The sequence below is a fragment of the Heterodontus francisci genome, chromosome 18 (genome assembly GCF_036365525.1).
Source record: "Heterodontus francisci isolate sHetFra1 chromosome 18, sHetFra1.hap1, whole genome shotgun sequence".
NCBI classification, from domain to species: Eukaryota; Metazoa; Chordata; class Chondrichthyes; order Heterodontiformes; family Heterodontidae; genus Heterodontus; species Heterodontus francisci.
Genome location: NC_090388.1, coordinates 24,109,356 through 24,132,397, shown reverse-complemented (window position 1 = coordinate 24,132,397; position 23,042 = coordinate 24,109,356). Strand labels below are relative to the sequence as shown.

At 37.6% G+C, this 23,042-nt stretch overlaps 1 protein-coding gene across 2 annotated transcripts in view; it reads right to left on the bottom strand.

The window, feature by feature from the left end:
* Positions 1-3,839: 3,839 nt before the first annotated feature.
* Positions 3,840-23,042, bottom strand: part of tbc1d15 (TBC1 domain family, member 15) — a 72,291-nt gene continuing 53,088 nt past the window's right edge. For both annotated transcript variants that reach the window (XM_068050431.1, XM_068050432.1), the window contains 9 exons: positions 22,267-22,370; positions 21,420-21,514; positions 17,307-17,423; positions 16,881-16,981; positions 15,452-15,551; positions 10,527-10,624; positions 8,477-8,593; positions 8,201-8,287; positions 3,840-7,419 (listed from right to left, as the gene is read on the bottom strand). In XM_068050431.1, coding sequence (XP_067906532.1) covers positions 7,201-7,419; positions 8,201-8,287; positions 8,477-8,593; positions 10,527-10,624; positions 15,452-15,551; positions 16,881-16,981; positions 17,307-17,423; positions 21,420-21,514; positions 22,267-22,370 — 1,038 coding nt within the window. In that variant the 3' untranslated portion in view covers positions 3,840-7,200. The remainder of the gene's footprint in view (positions 7,420-8,200; positions 8,288-8,476; positions 8,594-10,526; positions 10,625-15,451; positions 15,552-16,880; positions 16,982-17,306; positions 17,424-21,419; positions 21,515-22,266; positions 22,371-23,042) is intronic.

Sequence of the window (23,042 nt, the reverse complement as noted above, 5' to 3'; positions counted from 1 at the left end):
ATAAGACATTTACCCTCTAATACATAAATGCATATTTTTCACATGAAAACTAAAATTGTGGATAACCTTAATGTTTAAAGTTATAATCTAATGAGTTCTGGATTATTAGACAATATCACACATAAAATGAAAGTTGCCCGCAGTGTGTCTGTTTGATGCAAGAATAAGCTCTTGAAAATTGATTTTTCTCAAAACTTAACTCAGAAAAGATTTGTCATGCTGGGAATTGTAACCGTAACTGGTTATTGGGAGTTGGAGTTGTTAAGTCTTATTACCAATTCAGCTCTTAGACTTTTCAAAGAGGTTGAGGCATCAGAGTAAAAATGTTAATGAAGATATTCAAATAAATAAAGGGCAATTTTATAAGTAATTTTAATCATACTCTACCTTTGTTACCTCTGGACCTGACTATTCCAATGATCTCCTGAGCATTCTCCCATCTTTCTCTTCATGAACCTGTACTCAACCAAAACTCTGCTACCCATATTCTAGCCCATACCAAGTCACACTCATCCATCACCCCATGTTTGCTGGTCTACATTGGTTTCCAGTCCAGCAAAGCCTCAGTTTTAAAATTCTCATCCTGTTATCAAATTCCTCCATGGTCTCACCCATCCCTATCTCTGTAACAATGTCCAGCCCTACAACCCACTGAGATATCTGCATTTCTGCAACTCTAGTCTTGCGCATCCCTGATTTTAATCACTCCACCATAGGCAGCTGTGCTTTCAGTTGCCTGGACACTAAGCGCTATAATTCCCTCCCTAAGCCTCTCCACATCTCTGCCTTTCTCTTTTTTTTAAAAAAGAGATTCCTTAAAACCTACCTCTTTGACCATGTTTTTGATCACGTCTTAGTAAATTCTTATGTGGTTCAGTGGCAACTTTTGTTTGATAACAGTCCCGTGAAGCGCTTGGGGCATTTTACAACATTAAAGGTACTATATAAATACAAGCTGTAGTTGTTGAAATAATTAACTTTTTATGCCTTATTTTCAATCTTAGATGTCAGTTAGAGAAAAAGATATTTTTTAATCAGACTGATTTGATTGCTTCAGCTTTATTATGGTTTTAATTCACTCACTGGTCAGCCATCATTATTTACATTCATATATGTTTGTTAGATTTTAAGTGATAGAATTCTACTGCTTTGCTTGCTATTGATCAGTTCCCCACCTGCTGACTTTTGGTTTGCAGAAATGGGGACCAATGAAAAAGTGTGACACTAAAGTGTGACATAAGAATTGTGTTTCTGGCAGCTGAGAAATGCTCACTGTGTTTTTAATATCACTAATAGATTTCCTATACCATTGCTTACAATAGAAGAAATGCTGCTTTTTAACAGATGTGTTGCACCACATGATGTAATGCACAATTTAAATTACATTCAATAAGTCAAACTGCATTTTTACTACAGAGTAGTGTGTGACTTTTACCAGTGTTTTTGGGACCAAGTTACACAACTATCAACTCTTCTGTGAAAATTTTATTCATTGGTCTTGATTATTTCTTTCTTTGCATGCATACTATTTTTTTTAATCTCATACTATTTTTTCAAAGCCCAGGAATTGCAGCAAGTTAATAGGGACATATAACATGTTGAAGGTAAATACCAGATATTAGAAATGCTGTGCAAGGGATTAAATGGACTCCAACTGCAATGTAAATGGTAATATGCTGGTGGTGAATGGTCCTGGGGATTTCTGAACTGAGAAGGGGTGTCCTGAGATTGAAAAGCATAGGATATTCTGGGGTATGGCAGATTTGAAGGAATAATCCCTTGATTTCACTGGGTCTGACAAAAGATCTACTGAGTATTGGTCACCAATCACTACTATTTAGATTATTTTAGACAGAAAAACATTCATATGCAAAATCATGTATTGTACATTTTAGAAACTCATATTCCAATGCGACAGAAAAATATTTAACAAATTTACTTGTTAGATATGTAAATAGTTTGATACCACATAACAATTGATAATATCTTAGCATCAGGGTTTATTTTAATATTTTGCAGAGGATATTATAGAATACAGATCATTGATATCAGTATTAACTCGACTGGTAGCGCAATGAAAGAGAAAGCATGACTCATTCCACTGATAACTGATGTACAAAGCAGATACTTAAAATTATAGTCTAAGAAAAAAGAATGTGTGAATGTTAGGAAAATAAATTAGGAGAAATATAACCCTTCTCAATCACTACATTGCTGGTTAATCTGATTCTTGGTGAGTAAATGTATATTTACTTTCTCATTCACATTAAAACCCATATCTGAAAATATATGTACAAAAGTGATAACCAGATTTGATTCTAAATATCAGATTGCAAAATTTGGAAAAGGTGCATTGAGTACCAAATTCTTCTATGGCAATTCTACAGAAATTAAAGGAAAAACACAACATCCAATCTGAAGTTATCACCAGCTTGATTTCAGATAATATTTTATTCATTATTCCTTAATTACCTTCATTCTTCATTCATTCTCATCCAAGTAATTGTTTTAAAGTAGCATCAATTTAGAAAATAGCTTATTTTGGAGCCCAGAATAGTTTTGCCAGACATGATGCATTTTGTTCCTTGCAATCAATTCCAAAGGATAACTTTGGAGCATTTCCTTCATCTTCTTTGACAGGGTCTAGCACTGTGCCATTTGAAACAAGTTACTATCATATGATCTTCCACCAAAGCTATGTTCATAGCTATACCTTTTCCTTGGGAATCATTCATTATAGTAGAATCTGTTAAGGAGCAACATTTTCCCTGTGTAACATTGTCTCTGCTTCTGCAATGATAGTCTTGAAACCTGCCACCATGGGAGCAGCAAGAGGGAAAAGCAGCAATATCAACAAGTGCAATGAACGCAGCATCAGGGCCACCAGTTTCACAAAATATATGAGCCTCTGTAGCAAATTCCTGCTTTACTATTAAATCTAATGCAGAGTCCTTCCCTTCAAAGTAAACACTCCCTTTCAATGAAAGGCTTAGAATCTCAAGATTAGAAGAAAACATGAGAGAAAATAAAATCATTGTCCATCAAGCTCATTCTCAGACAACAGGTATTCCACATAGCACATTTAATCTCATGAGGAAAGGCTGTGTAAAGTTTCTCCAAGCCATACAACCCTTCAGTATCTATGTCATCCTGGACCCAGTGGAAGATACATTTTTGCCAATGTATCAAACTTCATCATGTCCTAACTTTCTAATACTTTCCAGTTTATCTTGCCTATGGATAAGCAGCGTTGTGGGGAAATTTGGCATGTATTTTGTGCTTTGCTACAATGGAAAAAATTATTATAGCCATTCTAGATCTTTTTGTCACTTAACATTTGACGGTGACGAAGCTCGCAGTCAGTTTCCAGTAGTAGTAACCAAACAGAAGGAAATAATACAGATGTCTTGCCCAGAATTTAACATGAACTAGATGTGAAACTAAGGATAGAGTCAAACGTGCAAATCTAGTCAAATCATTCTTATCCCACAAATAAATAGATACAGCACTCTCTCTTGAAAGCACACATTTCTTTCACTCACAAAAGAAAGCAATGTAATGAAGATCATGATATATATATATATATAAATATTAGTAGTGGTTGCCTTTTCATTGTAAAATGTTATTTTTCTGTGTCATGGAATAAAGAGGTATCTCCTGGGGAGTAAGAGTTACCACATATGCAATCATAAATCAGGAAGTAAAAATATTAATTCACTAATACTGTATCTTAAATACCCCCAAAGTAAAAGCTAGATTTTTCAACTTAACAGTATGAGATTATAATGAAAACTCTAAATAATGTTTTGTGCAATGGCATATATAAACGTAATTGATCATTTATTTTAGTCTACAATATTGTGGATCCAAGTTTTACAACGTACGAAACAATAATTTGATTTGAGATCAATGTAACTTTATGTACATATCACAAATATTAATAGATGTGTCCAAACGCAGCATCCTACAAAGACAAAATGTTCTTATGGCACAATTTTTAACAAAACTAATTTCCTTATAAATGGCAGAGAACATATGTCATAGCTACTGAAACACTGCACAATAAATCTTTTTAAACTAATAAGAAATTTGGAGACGGGGCAAATTTCACAAACAGCAGAACAGATGTGAGGCATAAATTGAAAGAAAGATTATGTCAATCTGTGATAATTTCCTGGGCAACAGGAAATTAAAACCTTAGAGGATACTAGCGCTCTTCTTTGCCTCCTTATAATTGTCTGTGGAAACTAAATAAAAGTTCCTGCAAATTTGTAAATGCTTTCCCGTAAGTTCAAGGCAAATCATCATTACAAAACAAAAAGGCTTTAAACTGTGTATGTTAATGGAAACAGCTCTGATAACTTTCAATGTAATAACATTGTATATTGTAATTTCAACACCAGGTTGTTGAGGGAATCATCTTGAATAAGTTTAATTTGAAGATTTGCAGATCAATAATAAACACTAATTTTGCAGCACAGAAAAGATCCATTCGGCCTATGGTGCCTATACCTGCAATCTGACAGAGCTATCCATTAAGATCCATTCACTTTCCCATATATCCTATCAATTTTTCATTTTTAAAGTATTTATTCTTTCTCTTTTGTGCTTCATATTTCCATGTCATTCGAAAGAAATATATGTTAGTTGCTTGAGCCAGTACAAACTCTGGCCAGATTTAATATTTTGACTAATCAAGAGATTGGTAATAGCAATCAGGTCTTTGTTCATCCTACAGATCATGCAATTCTGTGCACAGACATTACAGGGATAAAAGCTTCCAGAATTTGGGGAGGACAATGTCCTCTTACAGGAACTGCTGTGAAATAATTGAGCGGAATGTTTCTTATCGGTGCCCGTGAAATATAAACCAGTTGGAGTGTATAATGTATGGCCTAGAAAATATCATGTATGAACTCATTTTGGATGCATGCACAACAGATCTCCTTGCACAACACCATATGTCCCTGAAGAGGAAATGGTAGGCTGTCAATAAGAACACACCACAAGCAGTGCTCCTCGAATGTAGGCAAAGTACCCCAAATGAAGAATATCCCTGGAGGAGGTGGGTTTGGTCTCTTCAACCTGTCTTCTTCTTGTATTGTCCCATCCCATATCTGCCTTGGCCCTTCAGTGCTAAATAATTGTACGCAATTAGGCCAATGTGCTCTGCTGCAAATGGCATGTTGAGAATATACACTATATATATATATATCTTTTAAAAAACTAAGTTTTTAAAATTAAAGAATTGTTTAGATGTAGACCTTAAATGTTTGCCAGTGTCCCTGTTTTAATTTGAAATATGTTTCTAACATATAGTGTCTTGAAATAAGATGGGAAGAAAAATACCATAAATTGTAGAACCTCTATAGAAATGCAACACAGGAGAAATGACATCAGAATGTAATGGGTAACTTGAAAGCTCTATATTTTGAGCCAATCAGAACTGAGGCACCAAGTTAATTCTGTTTGGTCAATGGCACTGTGGTTAATGGTTTGCTCAGTCCAGTTCTTGTGAGGATTTATTAACATCCTCCAGGAATTCAGAGTGAACTAAGTCAGGCTGAGCTGAAAACTGAAGGTGTCTCTACACTAAGGTTGTTAGCTAAAGCTAATAATTTCATCAATGTGTATTTATGTACAAAAAGTTTCTCTTTGTTGCAATTCTATTAATGGGTAACATATAAACTTCAGTGTAATTCTACATCTTCCTTCCACATACATGGACTCTAGTGCCTCTGTAAAGTAAAATGATCGAGTTTTCCATAATAAAAAGTGCAAATAGGGATTTTCTTTTCTTCAAACCATATTTGCTCTAAAAGATACTTTCCTTCTGAAAACAAAGTACATATTTAAGAGAGGAGAGTTATATTACATTTACTTTTGTACACAATCAGAATACAAAATTTCAGGCTTTATACAACAGTTAGAAATTTTGCCACTGTACATTTCTTAATATCATAAAAATCATAAGGTAAATCAAGTTATACATTTATCAACATGCTTTATTATTAACCATACATTAAAGTATGGACTGGCAATGCAACAGCTTAAAAATTAAGCTTTTCAACAAATATTTCTCAGCTGATTAAAAAGAGTATACAAGTTTTTTTGCATTTTGAGATGGGGTATTAGTTTATGAAGCATTCTATTAATTGCAATTTAAACAGCTTTGTTGGTAGTTCTGCCATTCACACATAAGGAACTTTACCAAGACCATGACAAGAACACTGGGCAATGCTGTCAACTAACTTCAGTTCTTGTAAAATAACCTCAGAGTGGTAAACCAAATGATCTTCCAGCCTCATACTTAATGTAATAATATGGTGAATACTCTTGAACACTGCATGTAACAATGCATCACAGCAGCAAAATCTTTAGAAGATTACAACATTAATTAAATTGCTAAAGTCTCATTTGCAGTATTCACAGGTCATTTTATAAATGCCTGTGATCAAATTTGTTAGAACCATCAGTACAGCTAGTCCAAAATCTGCAGGGTAGCTCAAAGTATTAGTTCTTTTCTTAGAACAATTACAGCCAGTAGAGTTTTGTTTTAAAGAATTAAGCAATAGCCGAATGTTATCTAAAATCATCCACCAATTATATTTCTTTTCCAAAATCTTGATGTCCCACAAAAACTGGTCAAGTATGAGGTATCACCCAGGATGTCCTCTTTTAGTTAGGTATTGATCATCTGTGGATTGGACAAGCCAGTTAAATGATCTATTTTAATCTTATACCTTTTAGCTTTAAAAACTACAAAAAACATTATGTCTGATTTCAGGAGGCATTTCTGAGAAACACCTTTTTAAAATAAAATTATATATACTAATTGGACAAGCTCTCAGGAATTAACAAAATATTTGGCTTTTATATCAATACAAAACAAAATTTCATTGCTATCCAACATCCATGCAAATGTTTGACATGAGGAAGTCTGAAAAATGCATTTCCAAATGAAGGCCATTATGGTTGAAGTAATTAGAAAAATGTACATTTCCTCTGCATTCATTTTTTTAAACATTTAGAATTGCAACAGGTGCATTTCCTGTCCCATCCCGCCCTCTCTTGTCTTAAACATATCTAAACCCGTTGATTATTCCAAATACTGATGTGTCATCTACGAGGACTTCTGCAAAAAGTAAACAAATTGTGGCATCTCTTTTTTCTGGGGTCACAAATTTACAGCTTTTAGTTTCATTCTACAACTGTAATCTTGTTCCCATTTTGAGGAGCGTCTCTAAGTCCGGCTAAGTCTTCATTTGTCTGTGTAACGGACGTCCCTGCCTCATCTGAATGGTTTGCCTTCCAGGGACTTTTGGTAACACCCATCTTAGATGCAATGTTTTCCAAATCCGGGGTCACAATAGTGCTATCCTTTATGCCGAGAATCTCACCAACAGCCTGTGGCAAATCCTACACAATATAAAGAATGGTTTAATAAAACAAAGGAAATTTTAATTTCAAGTTATTTCTATTTTACATAAAATAGACACATAATATTATTCAAAACTGTGACCTTGCCAACAATGATAGCATGCAGGAAATTGAAATATGGTAGTCAAAGGTTGCTATAGCAAACCTTTTGTCACTGAATCCTCTGCAGTTTCCCTATATTAACTGATCAGTTCATGTGACAGCAGAGATAGCCAAGAAAGTTTTAAAGTACGTGTGCACAACTGATTCGGGTTTTTGGAACTGAGCTAACAGGTATTTACAGGTGAATCTGTACATTCAAATTCAAATAGCCTGTGTAGACACAATATAGTCCAAAAAAAGTAATATTAAACCAAGGGCTTTTAATTATGTTTTCCTTTAACACAAATGTGTTAGACACACAAATAGTGTGTAATTGTAAGTGGTTATTTTCACACAATGAAACTATATATTGATATTTTGAATAATTTATTGTAGCATTTTATAGCTATGCCTTTATATTCAGAATTAAAAAAAATTTCAATACTCAAAAGTACAAGTGCATCACTTATGAATAACTCGAGCAGATTACTACATTTATTTTCAAACTTCATACTCAAACTCAGCAGTTGACAGCATTGTTCTATGCAATAGAAGTATGTGTACTTTAATAAACAGCCCGTAGGTAACTGTACTCCTGAGTAATCCAAGAGCTTTGACATTTCCTCAAGCACAATTCATTGTAACAGTGTCGTTAAATACTTCATAGTATACCACTCACCTTACACTTCATCATTTGGCAGTAAATTGCCTCTGCTTTACAAAGCATTGCTTCTACATCCAACTTCAAGGAAAGTTCATTGATGTGCTAAAGAATACAAAAATAAAAAGTCCTCAACATGGATTCAGAGAAACAAAAGTCCAATCCTGCACTATATAAAGTTTAAAGGAATATTGAGCCAAAAGAGACTGTCTGCCCTTTTTATATACTGATCTGAAACATAGGCAAAACACACAGCTCTGCATCTGAACTTTTAGTGTACAAGTAATTCAGTACCTTTAGAATTTCATTAAAGCCATAATTGTTTTCCATTATTTTCTGTTTTTCAGAGTCTAGTACAGCACAGCATATCAGAAGATGAAAATTCTGGCAAGGCAATCCAGTCCACATAACCTACAAAATGAAGAGATTTTTTCCAATGTTACTCAGAGTTTAATTTCCTCCATTCTTGTGATTTTTTAAAATTATGACTGTGATTCTGTTCCAGAAACACATAAGGAAGATAATGAATATTCTTGATCACAGTTCTGGTGTCAGTACTTTAAAAAAAAAAAATCTTCAACTATCTTTGCAATTCTATCATTTTTTTTCACCTGGTTGATGTTAAGAATTGTTTTATCCATTCTTTATAGCAGTAAATTTAGCTGAAGATCTGGCTGAAGGCACATTTTTAAAAAAGAAACAATATTCACAACATTCTTAGAGGAAACACAAACTAGAAATATATCTTCCCTAAATTATTGAACCCATTGTAATAAAAAAACTATTGGTCGGGAGAGAACAACATTTCTACCTAGCAAACACGAGGTAGAACCCTCAGTAATTCTGGGGCCCACAAAACAGGTGTAAGTATTTTCACAGGATCTGTGTTAAGAGTATATTAATGTTAGCACACTGACCTTTTGTCTATGGAAGCAAGGTTCTAATACAGTGCCTACTAATACAATAAATATACGTGGATTCTCAGAAGGCTTTTGATAGAACTCTACATATGGGACATAGATTAAAGGTCAATGAATTAATAGCAAATTAGCTGGCTGGGTTGAGAACAAAATCATAGAATGGTTACAGCATAGAAGGAGGCCATTCAGCCATCGTGTCCGTGCTGACTCTCTGCAAAAACAATTTAGCTACTCCGACTCCCCCGAGCTTTCTTTCTAGTCCTGCAATTTTTTTCCAATCAGGTACTTATCCAATTCCTTTTTGAAAGCCATGATTTAATCTGCCTCCACCATCCTTTCAGGCAGTGCCCTTTCAGGGGAGGCAGTGCCATAGTGGTAATGTCACTAGTAATCCAGAGCTCAGGCTAATGCTCTGGGGACATGGGTTTGAATCCCACCACGGCAGATGGTGAAGTTTGAATTCAATTAATAAATCTGGAATTAAAACTAGTCTAATGGTGACCACGAAACCATTGTCGATTGTTGTAAAAACCTATCTGGTTCACTAATGTCCTTTAGGGAAGGAAATCTGCTGCCCTTACCTGGTCTGGCCTACATGTGACTCCAGACCCACAAAAATGTGGCTGACTTTTAATTGCCCTCCGAAATGGCCTAGCAAGCCATTCAGCTCACGGGCAATTAGGGATGGGCAATAAATGCTGGCCTAGCCAGCGACGGCCACATCCCACAAATGAATTTTAAAAAACACCCGATTCTAAACGCTCGCTGCTTAAAAAAGTTTTTCCTTATGTCGCTTTTGGTTCTTTTGCCAATCATTTTAAATCTGTGTCCTCTGGTTCTCGACCCTTCCATCAATGGGAACAGTTCCTCTCCACTGCTTCAAGAAATTATGAAAATTGAAATTTTTTTTGGTTAGGGACAGAAAAAATAAAATTCTCAATGTAAGTTCTCAATGAAATTTCAGACTGTGGGGGGGGGTGTAAATATATATATATAATATATATATATATTCACTTTTTGGAACAGTGAACTTATAGAGAAACCAAGTATGTGCTAAAGTAGTAGCTTGATTGAATTGAAACAATATATATTTGTATTCATAAATAAAGAAGAAAATACCTAAATACAATAGATCATTTAGGCTCAGATTTTAAAACAACACTGGTGGTCTAAAATTAATGAGTTACTTTCTGATCTGGAAAATTCACCACAAAATATGCATTAGAATGAGCTTCATGTTGTAGCACCCAATACTCTTTACTAGACTGCAATGTGCAGAAGCTGAGAAAATCAACAGACCACTGTTGATTTGTTCCTTCCATGAAAGTGGATTTATGGCAAAGTAACTCCCCAACTTTTCTTCAAAGATCAATTGCAATTCAAAAGCACATTCATATGCACAATATGAATGAAATGATTCTAACCTCCCAAAGTCTAAGAGTATCTTGAAAGCTGAACTCCCTTTTGAACCGAATCAGAAGCCACCTGAAGCAGAAGTAGAGATATCCAGATTCTTGAGATTCTAGGAAAACAACTTATCTTGTTAAAATCCTCTTATCCAGTTGAATAAGGCTATCTAAAATACTTCACTCTGTAGTATAGTTATTTTGTCCATTTCTTTATTCAAGTACCAAAGCTCAAATAATCTGAACTCAGTAAAAACAAGAACACAAGAACACAAGAAATAGGAGAAGTAGACCATATGGCCCATCAAGCCTGCTCCGCCATTCAATACGATCATAAGAATTCGTTTTTATATGACACCTTAACATCCTCAGAGTACTGCAAAGCGCTTTACAGTCCATAAAGTATTTTTAAAATGTAGACAGTACTGTTATGTAGCGAAATAGGGCAGCCAATGTGTGCATAGCAAAGACCCACTAACAACAATGAGATAAATGATCAGTTTGTTTGGGTGGCATTGGTTGAGGAAGAAATTTTGGTGAGGACATCTGAAGAACTCTGGTGTTCCTCTTCGAATCACAGAATGGTTACAACACTGGAGGTCACCATTTGGCCTGTCATGTCTGTGCCATCTTTCTGGATGGATAACTCACCTAGTCCCAGCGCAGATAGGCGAAATTGTTCCTGCTGCTGGAGGGGTCATGAACCAGAGGACACCAATTTAAGGTGAATGGCAAAAGAAGCAATGGCAACATGAGGGAAAACTTCATGCAGCACATGGTTATTATCTGGAATGCACTGCCTGAGAGTGTGGTGGAGGCAGATTCGGTTGTGGCTTTCAAAAGAGAATTGGATAATTATCTGAAACAAAAAGATTTACAGGGCTACAGGGAAAAGGTAATTATCCAATTCCGTCTTGAAAGCCACGACCGAATCTGCCTCCACCACACTCTCAGGCAGTGCATTCCAGATAATAACCATGTGCTGCATGAAGTTTTTCCTCATGTTGCTATTGCTTCTTTTGCCATTCACCTTAAATTGGTGTCCTCTGGTTCGCGACCCCTCCAGCAGCAGGAACAATTTCGCCTATCAGCGCTGTCCAGACTCATGATTTTTAACACCTTTATCAAATCTCCTATTAATCTTCTCTTCTCCAAGGAAAACAGCCCCACCTTCTCCAATCTATCCATGTAAGAGACCAAACCAGGTTTTATACAGGTTCAGCATAACTTCCTTGTTTTTGTACTCTATACCCCTATTTATAAAGCCCATATTCCCAAATGCTTTATAAACCACTTTCTCAAACTGCCCTACCATCCTCAATGATTTGTCCACATATACCCTCAGGTCTCTCTGCTCCTGCACCCCCTTTAGAATTGTACCATTTATTTTATATTGCCTCTCCTCGTTCTTTCTACTAAAATAAATCACCACACTTCTCTGCATTAAGTTTCATCTGTCATTTGTCCACCAATTCCTCTTGAAGTTCATCACTATCCTTTTCACAGTTCACAATACTTGCAAGTTTTGTGTCATCTGCAAAGGGTGAAATTGTGCCCTGTACACCAAAATCTAGATTATTAATAGAGATCAACAAAAGGAGGGGTTCTAACCAACTTCTGGGGAGTTCCATTATGTATCTTCCTCCAGTCCATAAAACAACCATTCACCACTACTCTGTTTCCTGTCACTCAGCGAACTTTGTATCTAAGGTGCCACTGTCCCTTTTATTCCATGGGCTTTAACCTTGCTGACAAGCCTGTTATGTGGCACTTTATCAAATGCCTTTTGGAAGTCCATATAAACCTCATCAACCCTCTCTGTTACGTCATCAAAAAACTCAATTAAGTTAATTAAACACAATTTGCCCTTAAATCCTTGCTGGTTTTCCTTAATTAATCCACATTTGTTCAAGTGACTGTTAATTTTGTCCCAAATTATCATTTCTAAAGCTTTCCCAACACCAAGGTTAAACTGAGTGGCCGGTAGTTGCTGGGCTTAACCTTATGCTATTTTTTTGAACAAAGGTACAACATTTGCAATTCCCCAGTCCTGTGGCACCACCTCTGTATCTAAGGAGGACTGGGAAATTATGGTCAGTGCCTCTGCAATTTCTATCTTTACTCCCCTCAGTATCCTTGGATGCACCTCATCTGGCCCTGGTGACTGATCAACTTTAAGCATAGCTAGCCTTTCCAATACCTCCTCGTTATCATTTTTTAGCCCACCCAGTGTCTCAACTACCTCCTCTTGCACTATGATTTGGGCAGCATCTTCTTCCTTGGTAATGACAGATACAAAATACTCATTTAGTATCTAAGCCATGCCCCCTGCCTTTGTATATAAATCCCCTTTTTGGCCCCTAATCAGCCCCACTCCTTTTACCACTTATATGCCTATAGAAGACTTTTGGATTCACTTTCAAATTAGTTGCCAGTCTCTTTTCATACTCTCTCTTTATGCCTCATATCTTTTTCACTTCTGCTCTGAACTCTATATTTAGCCCGGTTTTAAATTATATTAACCATCAGACATCTGTCACATGCACCCTTTTTCTACTTATCTTATTTGCTATCATTATCGTCATCCAGAGAGCTCTGGATTTGTTTGTCCAATCTTTTCCCCCTTGAGGGAATGTACCTCAACTGTACATAGAATCATAGAAAATAGGAGCCAGAGTAGGCCATTCGGCCCTTCGAGCCTGCTCCGCATTCATTATGATCATGGTTAATCATCCAACTCAGTAACCTGTTCCCACTTTCCTCCCATATCCTTTGATCCCTTTCGCCCCAAGAGCTATATCTAACCCCTTGAAAACATACAATGTTTTGGCCTCTACTGCTTTCTGTGGTAGCGAATTCCACAGGCTTACCACTCTTTGGGTGAAGAAATTTCTCCTCATCTCAGTCCTGAAAGGTTTACCCCGTATCCTTGGACTATGACCTCTGGTTCTGGACTCCCCCACCATCGGGAACATCCAATTTGTCTAAGAGCTCCCCCTCCCACTGCAGTATTTACAGTATTAGACTTGAGAATGTGTGTGTTTTGTGGTTTTAGAGTCATTGGGCTGTATTTTACCTTAGGTGGACGGGAATTCGCCACCAACATAAAAGTTGGTGGTGAACCTGCTTCCGCTGAGCCCGGGGATCCGTCCCGTATTTTACTGGTCCCCGGGCTTCCACCCACTTGAGGGAGGAGATCCCGCCTCAGTGAGCTGCCGGCCAATCAGCAGGCTGGCAGGTCTTACTCCCAGCAGCACACTCCTGGGGCTGCAGCCCAGCCAACACCATGAAGCGAGGAGATGAGATAAGTTGGGCTTGCCTCACCAGGGGGATCGATCCTTTCCTGGTGAGGCTGGAGTGGTCGTTTGGGGGGAGGGGGATGTCTTGGGTCCTGGGGGTGGATTGGGAGTTGGGGTGGCCGTCAATCAGACACCCTGTGCTCGACTGCCATGGTCCACCGCCACCCCCCCCCACCCCCGATCGAGGCAGATAGGCTGGCAGCTATCGCTGGGCAGCCTTTCACATCCCCAGCATGCCCGCTTGCATGGGTAAAGTATTCATGGAGGCGGGCGAGGGCCCTTAAGTGGCCGCTTTGATCGGCCTCAGGCGAGCGGGCCATTTCCCCTCCCCCACCCGACCGCCGTAAAGTTGACCGGAGGTGGGAGCGGGGCAGGTAGGCCTCCTGGAGCCTCCCACTCAATTTTACTCCGCCCCCACGGCACTATCCGACCCGCTGGGGCGCCGTAAAATTCAGCCCATAGAGTCATTATAAGAACTAGGGAGCAGGAATAGGCAATTCAGCCCCTCGAGCCTGCTCCGCCATTCAATACGATCATGGCTGATCTCATCTTAGCCTCAACTCCACTTTCCTGCCCATTCTCCATAACCCTTCAACCCATTTCTAATTAAAAATCTGTCGATCTCCTCCTTAAATTTACCCAATGTCCCGACATCCACCGCACTCTGGGGTAGTGAATTCCACAGATTCACCACCCTTTGAGAGAATTAATTTCTCCTCATCTCTGTTTTAAATCTGCTACCCTTATCCTAAAACTATGACCTCTCGTTTTAGATTGCCCCACAAGAGGAAACATCCTCTTTATGTCTACTTTGTCAATCCCCTTAGTCATCTTATATACCTCAATTAGATCTCCTCTCATTCTTCTAAACTGTACCCGAACTATGTCCTCTTTGAAGGCTGCCCATTGTTCCATTATGGTTTTGCTGCCAATCTTTGATTCCAATTTACCTGGGCCAGATCTGTTCTCACCCCACTGAAGTTGCGATGAGACCTTTTACATCCACCTGAGTAGGTAGCTGAGGCTTCAGTTTAACATCCCATCCGAAAGACGGATGAGGAAAGAGCATTAGGTGAACAATTAGAAATCAAACTCTTTAAATTAAGTTTTCAAGTGGGGTCAACTAGATTAAACTCTATCAGAATAGCATCACATGAGCTCCTTGTAGCCTTTCACGTTAAAAGCAAATAAAATCTGTATATTCATTTTTTTTTTTAATTACAAGGAATGACTATTAACAAACAGGAGTCGACTGAACTTTCAATAAGGTCCTACAGTGAATGCATTAGTTTTTTTTTTTAAATGCAGTTCTCTACACAAAAGAATGCTTCCCGCCCTCAAAAAATAAAAATCAGCTCATTGCAAAGTGGCTGGCCTCCCATGACAACTGGCTTTTACCAAGGTTGGTGGTGGGATTAGTGGTGGGGGTGTGTTTTGGAATGTGGAAACACAGCATCCCACTATTACATCTTGCTTTCCAGGAGTCTCTGCAATCCAGCTTTCAGTCTGCAGGCAACAATTATTAATGGTGGTCCCAATAATAAAGCCAGTTATCTCACAGGCAGATGAGCATTGCAATTTTTTAAATTGAATATTATTAAATCTGGATCTTTTATATACACACTTTAAAATAAAGACACTTACCAAGATAATTCCAAAACCCAAGGTCTAGTAATTTAAGCAATGTACTCAGCTGGGATAATTCTGTTTTCATGCCTTGCATTTGCTCCTCAAAGTTACAATGCTACAATAAAAATGAAGATATTACTCATACTTCCATTATATTACAAATTTATGAACAGTTAAAAAAACTAATCATTTTGATCATTTTCACCAGATTGTGAAAGAAAAATTGCATCTGACTCTCAAATCAACCAATCCTTATAGCTAACCACATACACTAATCAATATTGCCCATTTTTGCCTTCTAATGATAAATTTTAGACAATTTAAAAGTTCTGAATTCCCATTTTCACTTCTAGTCTCTTCAGAGTTGTGGGATGAAGTAATGAAATAAGAAAAAGGCAAAATAAAAAGATTAAATGCAAGCTGAGAAACAGAATAGAAAAGGCGAGAGAGAAGGAAAATTACCAAAAAGATGGAAGAAATGAAATAAAGTAACAGGAAAGGAAGAACATAAATATAGAAAAGAGATGGCAAGTGGAAGGATGCAATTAATGCACAGGGAAATGGTAATGTCACAACATATCAGATGCAAACAAAAAAAAGGACTGGCAGGTAGATGGATAGATGTATTTCAGAGCGCAAAATCAGAATTGCAACTACATGATAAAGAATCTTTTATGCAGTGGAGAAATATTTTTGGTTAAATCAGATACAGTCTAATTTTTCTATTGACCCTCAAAAATATACATTCAGGAAATATGCAACTAATGCAAATTTACATCAATTTGTAAAATTGGGATAAGTTAGATTATTTAACAATATAAAGTTATATTCCTACACCAATACTATTTGGTGAATTGCCACTAATATCGTAAAGTGTAGCAGGCTACAGAACCCAAGTATTAGGATAGCATTCCCAATAAATAGTCCCTTAGGTGCTGTAAGTTTTGAAGTAGTGGCATGAAGGCATACATTAGTTGTCAAAGCTGATTAGTTTACATCTCTCGTTTTATGACTAATTGAAGAATGAAAATAGAACTTCTGCCTTACCATCAACAGTAATGCATTGTTAAATCAACAGGCCTTTGGCATTTTGGGCACACTCCTCGCCAATAGTTTGTCTTAAGGTCACAACTCGCCTTAAAATGATACCCATTACAATTGCATGCAATACTTTTAAAAATTCTGAAATTGAGTAATTATACAGGTAATATAAAGAGACAACATATCCCATTTATGTAGTATAAATAGAGCATCTATGCTAAATGTCAGAAGAACTTATACATTTTACTTGTAGTTTGGATTGCTCAGTTCCTTTCCCTTGAGAGTTAAATTCTGTACTCAGTACTCACTGGTTGAGTGCTTTCCATTTAGAAAAGACTGAGAACTACATCTCTGAGGTGCTTGCAAAAATCAGAATTTAATGCTAGCTAATTTTAATTCTTACCATTTGTTCTATAAAGGCAACAAAGCACCAAAAGGCATCCACTTCATTTTCCATAACATACAAAATAGGAGAAAGCAAATCACTCATTCCTTGGACATACCCTAAACATTAAAAAGTTCATAATTTAGCAATATTAAAATGAACTTATTTGACTAGCAATTTCAACAACTACTGAACTCACTTGAAATCATTAACTTAATAGTATGTGTTTATTATCGACATAGTTGGATATTTCAGGTAAACATGTAGTCACTGTGTCTCTATAGCATAACTTTGCAACATTATTAATACTCAACTTAAATATTACAAACATTAACTATTTTTCATGGAAAATGTTATAGTGCATACTTTATCTGTAACGATTTCAAAAACATGTAAATATTTGTGTAAACAAAACTGAACATAGTTTTTATAGAAAATACTTACCAAGATCAAAATCATACATGCAGTAGGTCATTAATATGTCATGCAATAGAATCAATCCAGGATTTTCTTGCCCTTCATAAAAAGGATTTGTTCTATCTGTTCTGTTGACGTCTTTCTCTGAAAGAAATTTTTATTTTCAAAAGGAATGACATTTTTAAAACTACTTTCTGACATGAAAGTAGAATGAAAGCATTTGTTCTTTTCAAATAATACATTGTTGTACTTGAGACAGGTTTTAACCAATACCGTCAGGTATCATTTTCTTTTACGGCTCCTGGTTTTTAGTGGATTACTTCTTTCCCTTCCCAAGATGAAACACAATAAATCAACAATGAAATGCCACATGCTCTTTAAACCATCAAGGCACTGCACCAAAAGCTCTCATCAGAATCAGGAATTTATGCACTGACATTTCAGTGAGGATCAAATAAAGCAACATCAAAGAATACAAATGTTAAATAATTTCAAAACGTTTACAGTTTAAGAAACAAACGCAAACACATTCATCTTAACAGTCAAAAGACTGAATTATTTAAAGAAAAATGGACTCGTGCTAAAGATGTTGGCTGCTTTGTACTACAACTCACATATTAGTGTGAAAACTTCAAGGCGGAAGTGGCAATTTGGGATTCAAATCAACAGTCTGACTTCCACATACATCACAGCAAGAGCTGGGAGACTACATCTCCCACCAAAGGAGTAGCATAACATCAGCCCATTGCAAAACTGAATTTTAAAACTATCCAGGTAGTTCACTGGCCCTCCTCAGAATTTGTAAATATTAAAAAAGCATAAGGGAAGTTGAGAGAAGAACCACCCACCCTCTCGAAAAGTTATAGTTAGTTGGCGTGGCTGTGCTCATATCTAAGAATACATGAGTGAACTCCATTGTTCTTGTGGTCAATACAACCTGAAGCTGGTAACATGACCCAAGATTGGCCTGCTGTGCATATATGATACAGATACTGGCCCGAGACCAGAATCTGTAATAATACGGCAGCTTTCGAAAAACCCATGGTTTACGTTTAAAAAGGATGGCAACATTGCTCATCAAAAAAATTAAAGAAAATTTAACCATTCTTTAGTTCTACATAAAAAAGCCAAGATTGTTAAATCTGAATCTATATAAAAAGAGAATTGATAAGAACATGACAAATGCAGAATGTGCTAATTATTGGTTGCATTACTGCTTTCTATCATTGAACCACACTTTAAAATAATATCTCACTCCAACAAAGCAATAAACAACAGCATAGATAACCTTGTTAAAAAAAAGCCTCAGTGGAAAAAGTGTCAGGAATGGCTGTTATGAAGGTGCTCCATTCTTAAAATGTTTTGAGGACTTGTGTTAAAGATTATGGACATTGGGTCGTTTGGAAAACTGAAAAAATTCCATGGATGTGTTTTTTTTTTACAAGGGTCACTGGGAAGACACTTGAGGCTTTGCTTGAAAACAAACCTTTACTGGATGTCACATGCCTTAAGCTAAATAAATAACAGAAGCCTTGGTGACTTGGGGGAGTTGTTTACAGAGAAGTGACACGTCAAGATTTATCATGGTCAGGAGTTGGTTTTGCTTTTGGGATATTGTTTTGATTCAGTTGGGGTGTGGACTGCTTTGAAGGCAGTTAGAGGCCAACCTGCCAAGAGGGAAACACCTAGCTCACCTCTTTCCTCCTGTCACTGAGAAACCCTGCGTATCAAGTGTGATAACTGAAACCCCTGATGCCACATTTCTCCTGGAAAGCCTACCAGACTAATTCTTGACACCTCCAGAACAAACTGCTTCTTAAAAGATCCCTGTGACCCGTCTCCATATATTCGGATACCAGAAAAATGGGACTGCTGGTATCCTTCCTTATCTTCTCTTTTTCATTCAACAGTTAACAAGTATTTGGCCAAAGTAATTTTTTTGTCTTTTTGTAAAGTGAATCTCTGCAGAGAAAACGTCGTTATTTTCTTTATCTCACCAGTGTGTGTGCGTGTGTTGGGTATCTAGAAGGGAATATTTATTTACATTCGTATTTCAAACTGTGTGTTAATGCTTTGCTTCTTTGCTGGTTAAATCTTGTTTTATAATAAACTGATAATTTTGTTGTTGTTAAAGAAACCTGGTTGGTGTATTTTATTCTGGGATAAAGAGTAGAGTATATGATTAACCATATCGGTAACTGGGTAAACATTTAAATATATGTTGTGACCTGCAGAGAAGTGGAACTAGAGAAAGACAGTGCACTCCTCCCACCTCAGTCGCAACATGGCCAAAATAGCAAAATCAGTACTTTAGGGTGAAGCAATGTTTTTCTCACAAGGTTGCAGATACAACATATTTTTGTGTAACATATTTGCCGGAATTTTACGCCACCCCGGCGAGCCGGATGGTGGTGGGGGGTGGGTGGGCTTAAAATAGAGCAGGAGGCTCCGGGAGGCCTTCCCGACCCGCTCCTCCCTCCGCCCCACTTTAAGTGGAGCTGGGGGAGGTGGGGGGGCAAAAACAGGCCGCCCGCCCCAGGCCAATCAGGGCCTTTAAGTGGCCACTTAACGGCCCTTGCCCACCTCCACGGGCATTTTACTCGTGGCAAGTGGGCGTCCTGGAGACATGAAAGGCCACCCAGTGAAACCTGGCTGCCTCGCATCGCACCGGGCGGTGCCCTGACAATTGGGCACAGGGTCCCCAACCACCCCCGGGACCTAAGACGACCCCCCCACTTTATCCCCAAACAACCACCCTTGCCTCGTTGGGGCCCAACCAATTCCCCCGGCGAGGCAACCCAAACTTACCTGCAGTCCTGGCTCCATGTCCTCAGCTGGGCTGCAGTCCCAGCAGTGGCCACTGCTCCCGGTGGCGCTGCTGGGACTAACAGCTGCTGGCCCGATGATTGGCCGACAGCTCAATGAGGCGGGACTTCCTCCCTCAAGTGGGTGTAAGTCCTGCCTTGGAACAATTAAAGCCCGGGGACCCGTAAAATGCAGGACAGATGCCCGGGCTAGGCGGAAGCAGGTTCGCCACTGACTTTTATGTTGGTGGTCAGCTCCTGTCCGTCCGATGTAAAATCCAGCCCATTGTCTCCAGTGACAGCTAAGAAAATAAGAACATATGTCTCATTGATTTGGCATCTGTTATTGTTGGGAAGCAGCAAGATTTGGAAGAATTGCATAAAGGAAACAGCAGCCAAATCAGAGATTTTGCACAGCCTGGACTTCTAGGCCGTCAATAGCTTCTCTGAATATCCTTAATTGTTTGACCCCATATAAGTCAGATACAATTACCAAGTCAAGAAGTTTGTAAGTGAAGAGGTAGTTAAACGGCATGATAATCAGTCGCTCAACAAAATTAAACACTTTATGATACAAAGTATCAACAAAAGAATGTTTCTTTTGATGACATTGACAAGGTCAGTGAAGAAGAGTGGGACCAAGCACAGAACTCTGATAAAACAAGCATCCAAAATTATGAGAAAGGAATGGAAGATCAGTTCAATAGGGGTGAAGGTGTGGTCGGAAAAGTGGTAGGTCATGTTGTATAAGTTTAGGAAGTTAGGTTTGGTGGTAAGACTACATGTGAAGTTTAAAGCTCAGCTCAGAGAACAAAAGTCCTGTAAAGAGTACTGTACAATTGTTTACCCTGAATTAGTAAACTGTGTTATATAATACAAATGAGCAATGAAAAATTGATGACATGCAATTTATGCAATTGAGATAGTGAACAGTTCCATAGTTTGTTAATGTTTCCTGGGTTAGAATCCAACCCCATCTGATGAGATGAAAGTTTTCTCTTTCCATTGGTTGGAGAGTTCTGAAATTAAACAGTTTTGGAGGTCTTAACACAGTTCCTGGACACAGCTAATCAGAACAAAGCTACTCAGAATTCTGCATAAGCTAGATGTGTTTCCAAGGTTGAAGTCAAGATGTACTGTTGGAGCAGAACACAAGTTTTATTTTGCATCTGGCCTAGTCAGAACTTATTTGGATGCAGACAATGGGTAGCAAAAGTAATAAAAAATTCCATAACTGTTAACTTAGTCTGGATGAAAATTTTCAGTCCCAGGACAATTACCAATTGAATACTTGTTTTTTATTCTCTCAAAATTAATGAAAAATAGGTCCGTTTACCTATAAGACTCCTGTACTCTTTCAATCTTGTATTTCTTGTCTCTTGTTCTTCGCTGACTGACTTCCACTGAAGCTTCATCCTGAAGTACTCATCTCTATACATGTGAAATACAAGCAAAACCTAAAATGGCTGATTGTTGCCTTAGTTTTACCAACCAGATTTACTGTTCATTTAATATTGCAAAAGGTCAATTCTAAAATCATGAAGTTCATAAATGCTTGATTAAAAATTTAGTTTTAAATATTTGGTCATGTCCACTAAAACAGAATAAACACAAAAATGTATGCAAGTCTTCCCTAATTCCTACAGGGCTGCCAAATTCTGGGTATTGTGGCCAGGAACCTGTTTCCCTCCTTCCTGCCACAACAAAACAAAAAAACCATACTGGATATAAACAGAAACTACAATTTCTCTGCACTAACTTCAGAACAGACCAGGAGCAATTGTTTTATTTTTTATTTATTTAGAGATACAGCACTGAAACAGGCCCTTCGGCCCACCGAGTCTGTGCCGACCATCAACCACCCATTTATACTAATCCTACATTAATCCCATATTCCTATCACATCCCCACCTGTCCCTATATTTCCCTACCACCTACCTATACTAGGGGAAATTTACAATGGCCAATTTACCTATCAACCAGCAAGTCTTTGGCATGTGGGAGGAAACCGGAGCACCCGGAGAAAACCCACACAGACACAGGGAGAACTTGCAAACTCCGCACAGGCAGTACCCAGAATTGAACCCAGGTCCCTGGAGCTGTGAGGCTGCGGTGCTAACCACTGCGCCACTGTGCAGTTTTCTCTAAACTATGTTACTTGCAGAAGAACAAAAAGAACTCACGTTTTTCTTTTGGTTAGTAACCTTCTATCTTCTTTTGTACTATCCCATGGGAAGTAATTTAGAAGAAATTTCCAAGTCACTTTTCTTACTGCATGGCAAAGTCCCTGTGAGAGAAAATCAGGAATAAATTTCCAGTTTTGTAAAGAAACCAATTCTTTTGGCAATCTAACATTGGTATCTTTTTCTATATATAAAAAATATTTAGTGTGACATTGAAATCCTTCTGTTTGCATTCTGTCGTGAGGGACAAGCAATCAACACAACTTAAAGATAAAATAATTTGCACTGTCCTTCTTCACCATATATCTCTTAGATTTGCTAAACGGTTCTGACCCTCATTTAACGTTAGGATTTTTATCCAGAACCTCTCCCCAAGCTTGTCAAAACCTCCATTATTTGGTTATTTTGCTTTCTTAAGAAACGCAACTGTTTTGACCATTTTGAATGCATTAAAATATGCGTTAAATTAACAAGCTCTTGAATACAGAAACCAATATTTTTGCCAAGTTACATCAGCAAAAGTTAGAGATCCTGCTTCACTTTTTGATGTTTTATACCAAAAAAGATATTTTGTACTGTTTCCTAGTGATTTTCTTCTTCAGTAATTTCTCATCTATAGAGAAGTACAGGGAAGGGCATGAGTTACAAACAGCAAATGCTGAGAGGCTGTGTGAATGGCAACATTTCTGTCAATTGTGAAAAATGTTCGGAAGCTGCAGACATTGATAATATATATATATATATGGAATTGCAGCTTGCAATTGTTAAGGCTCTTC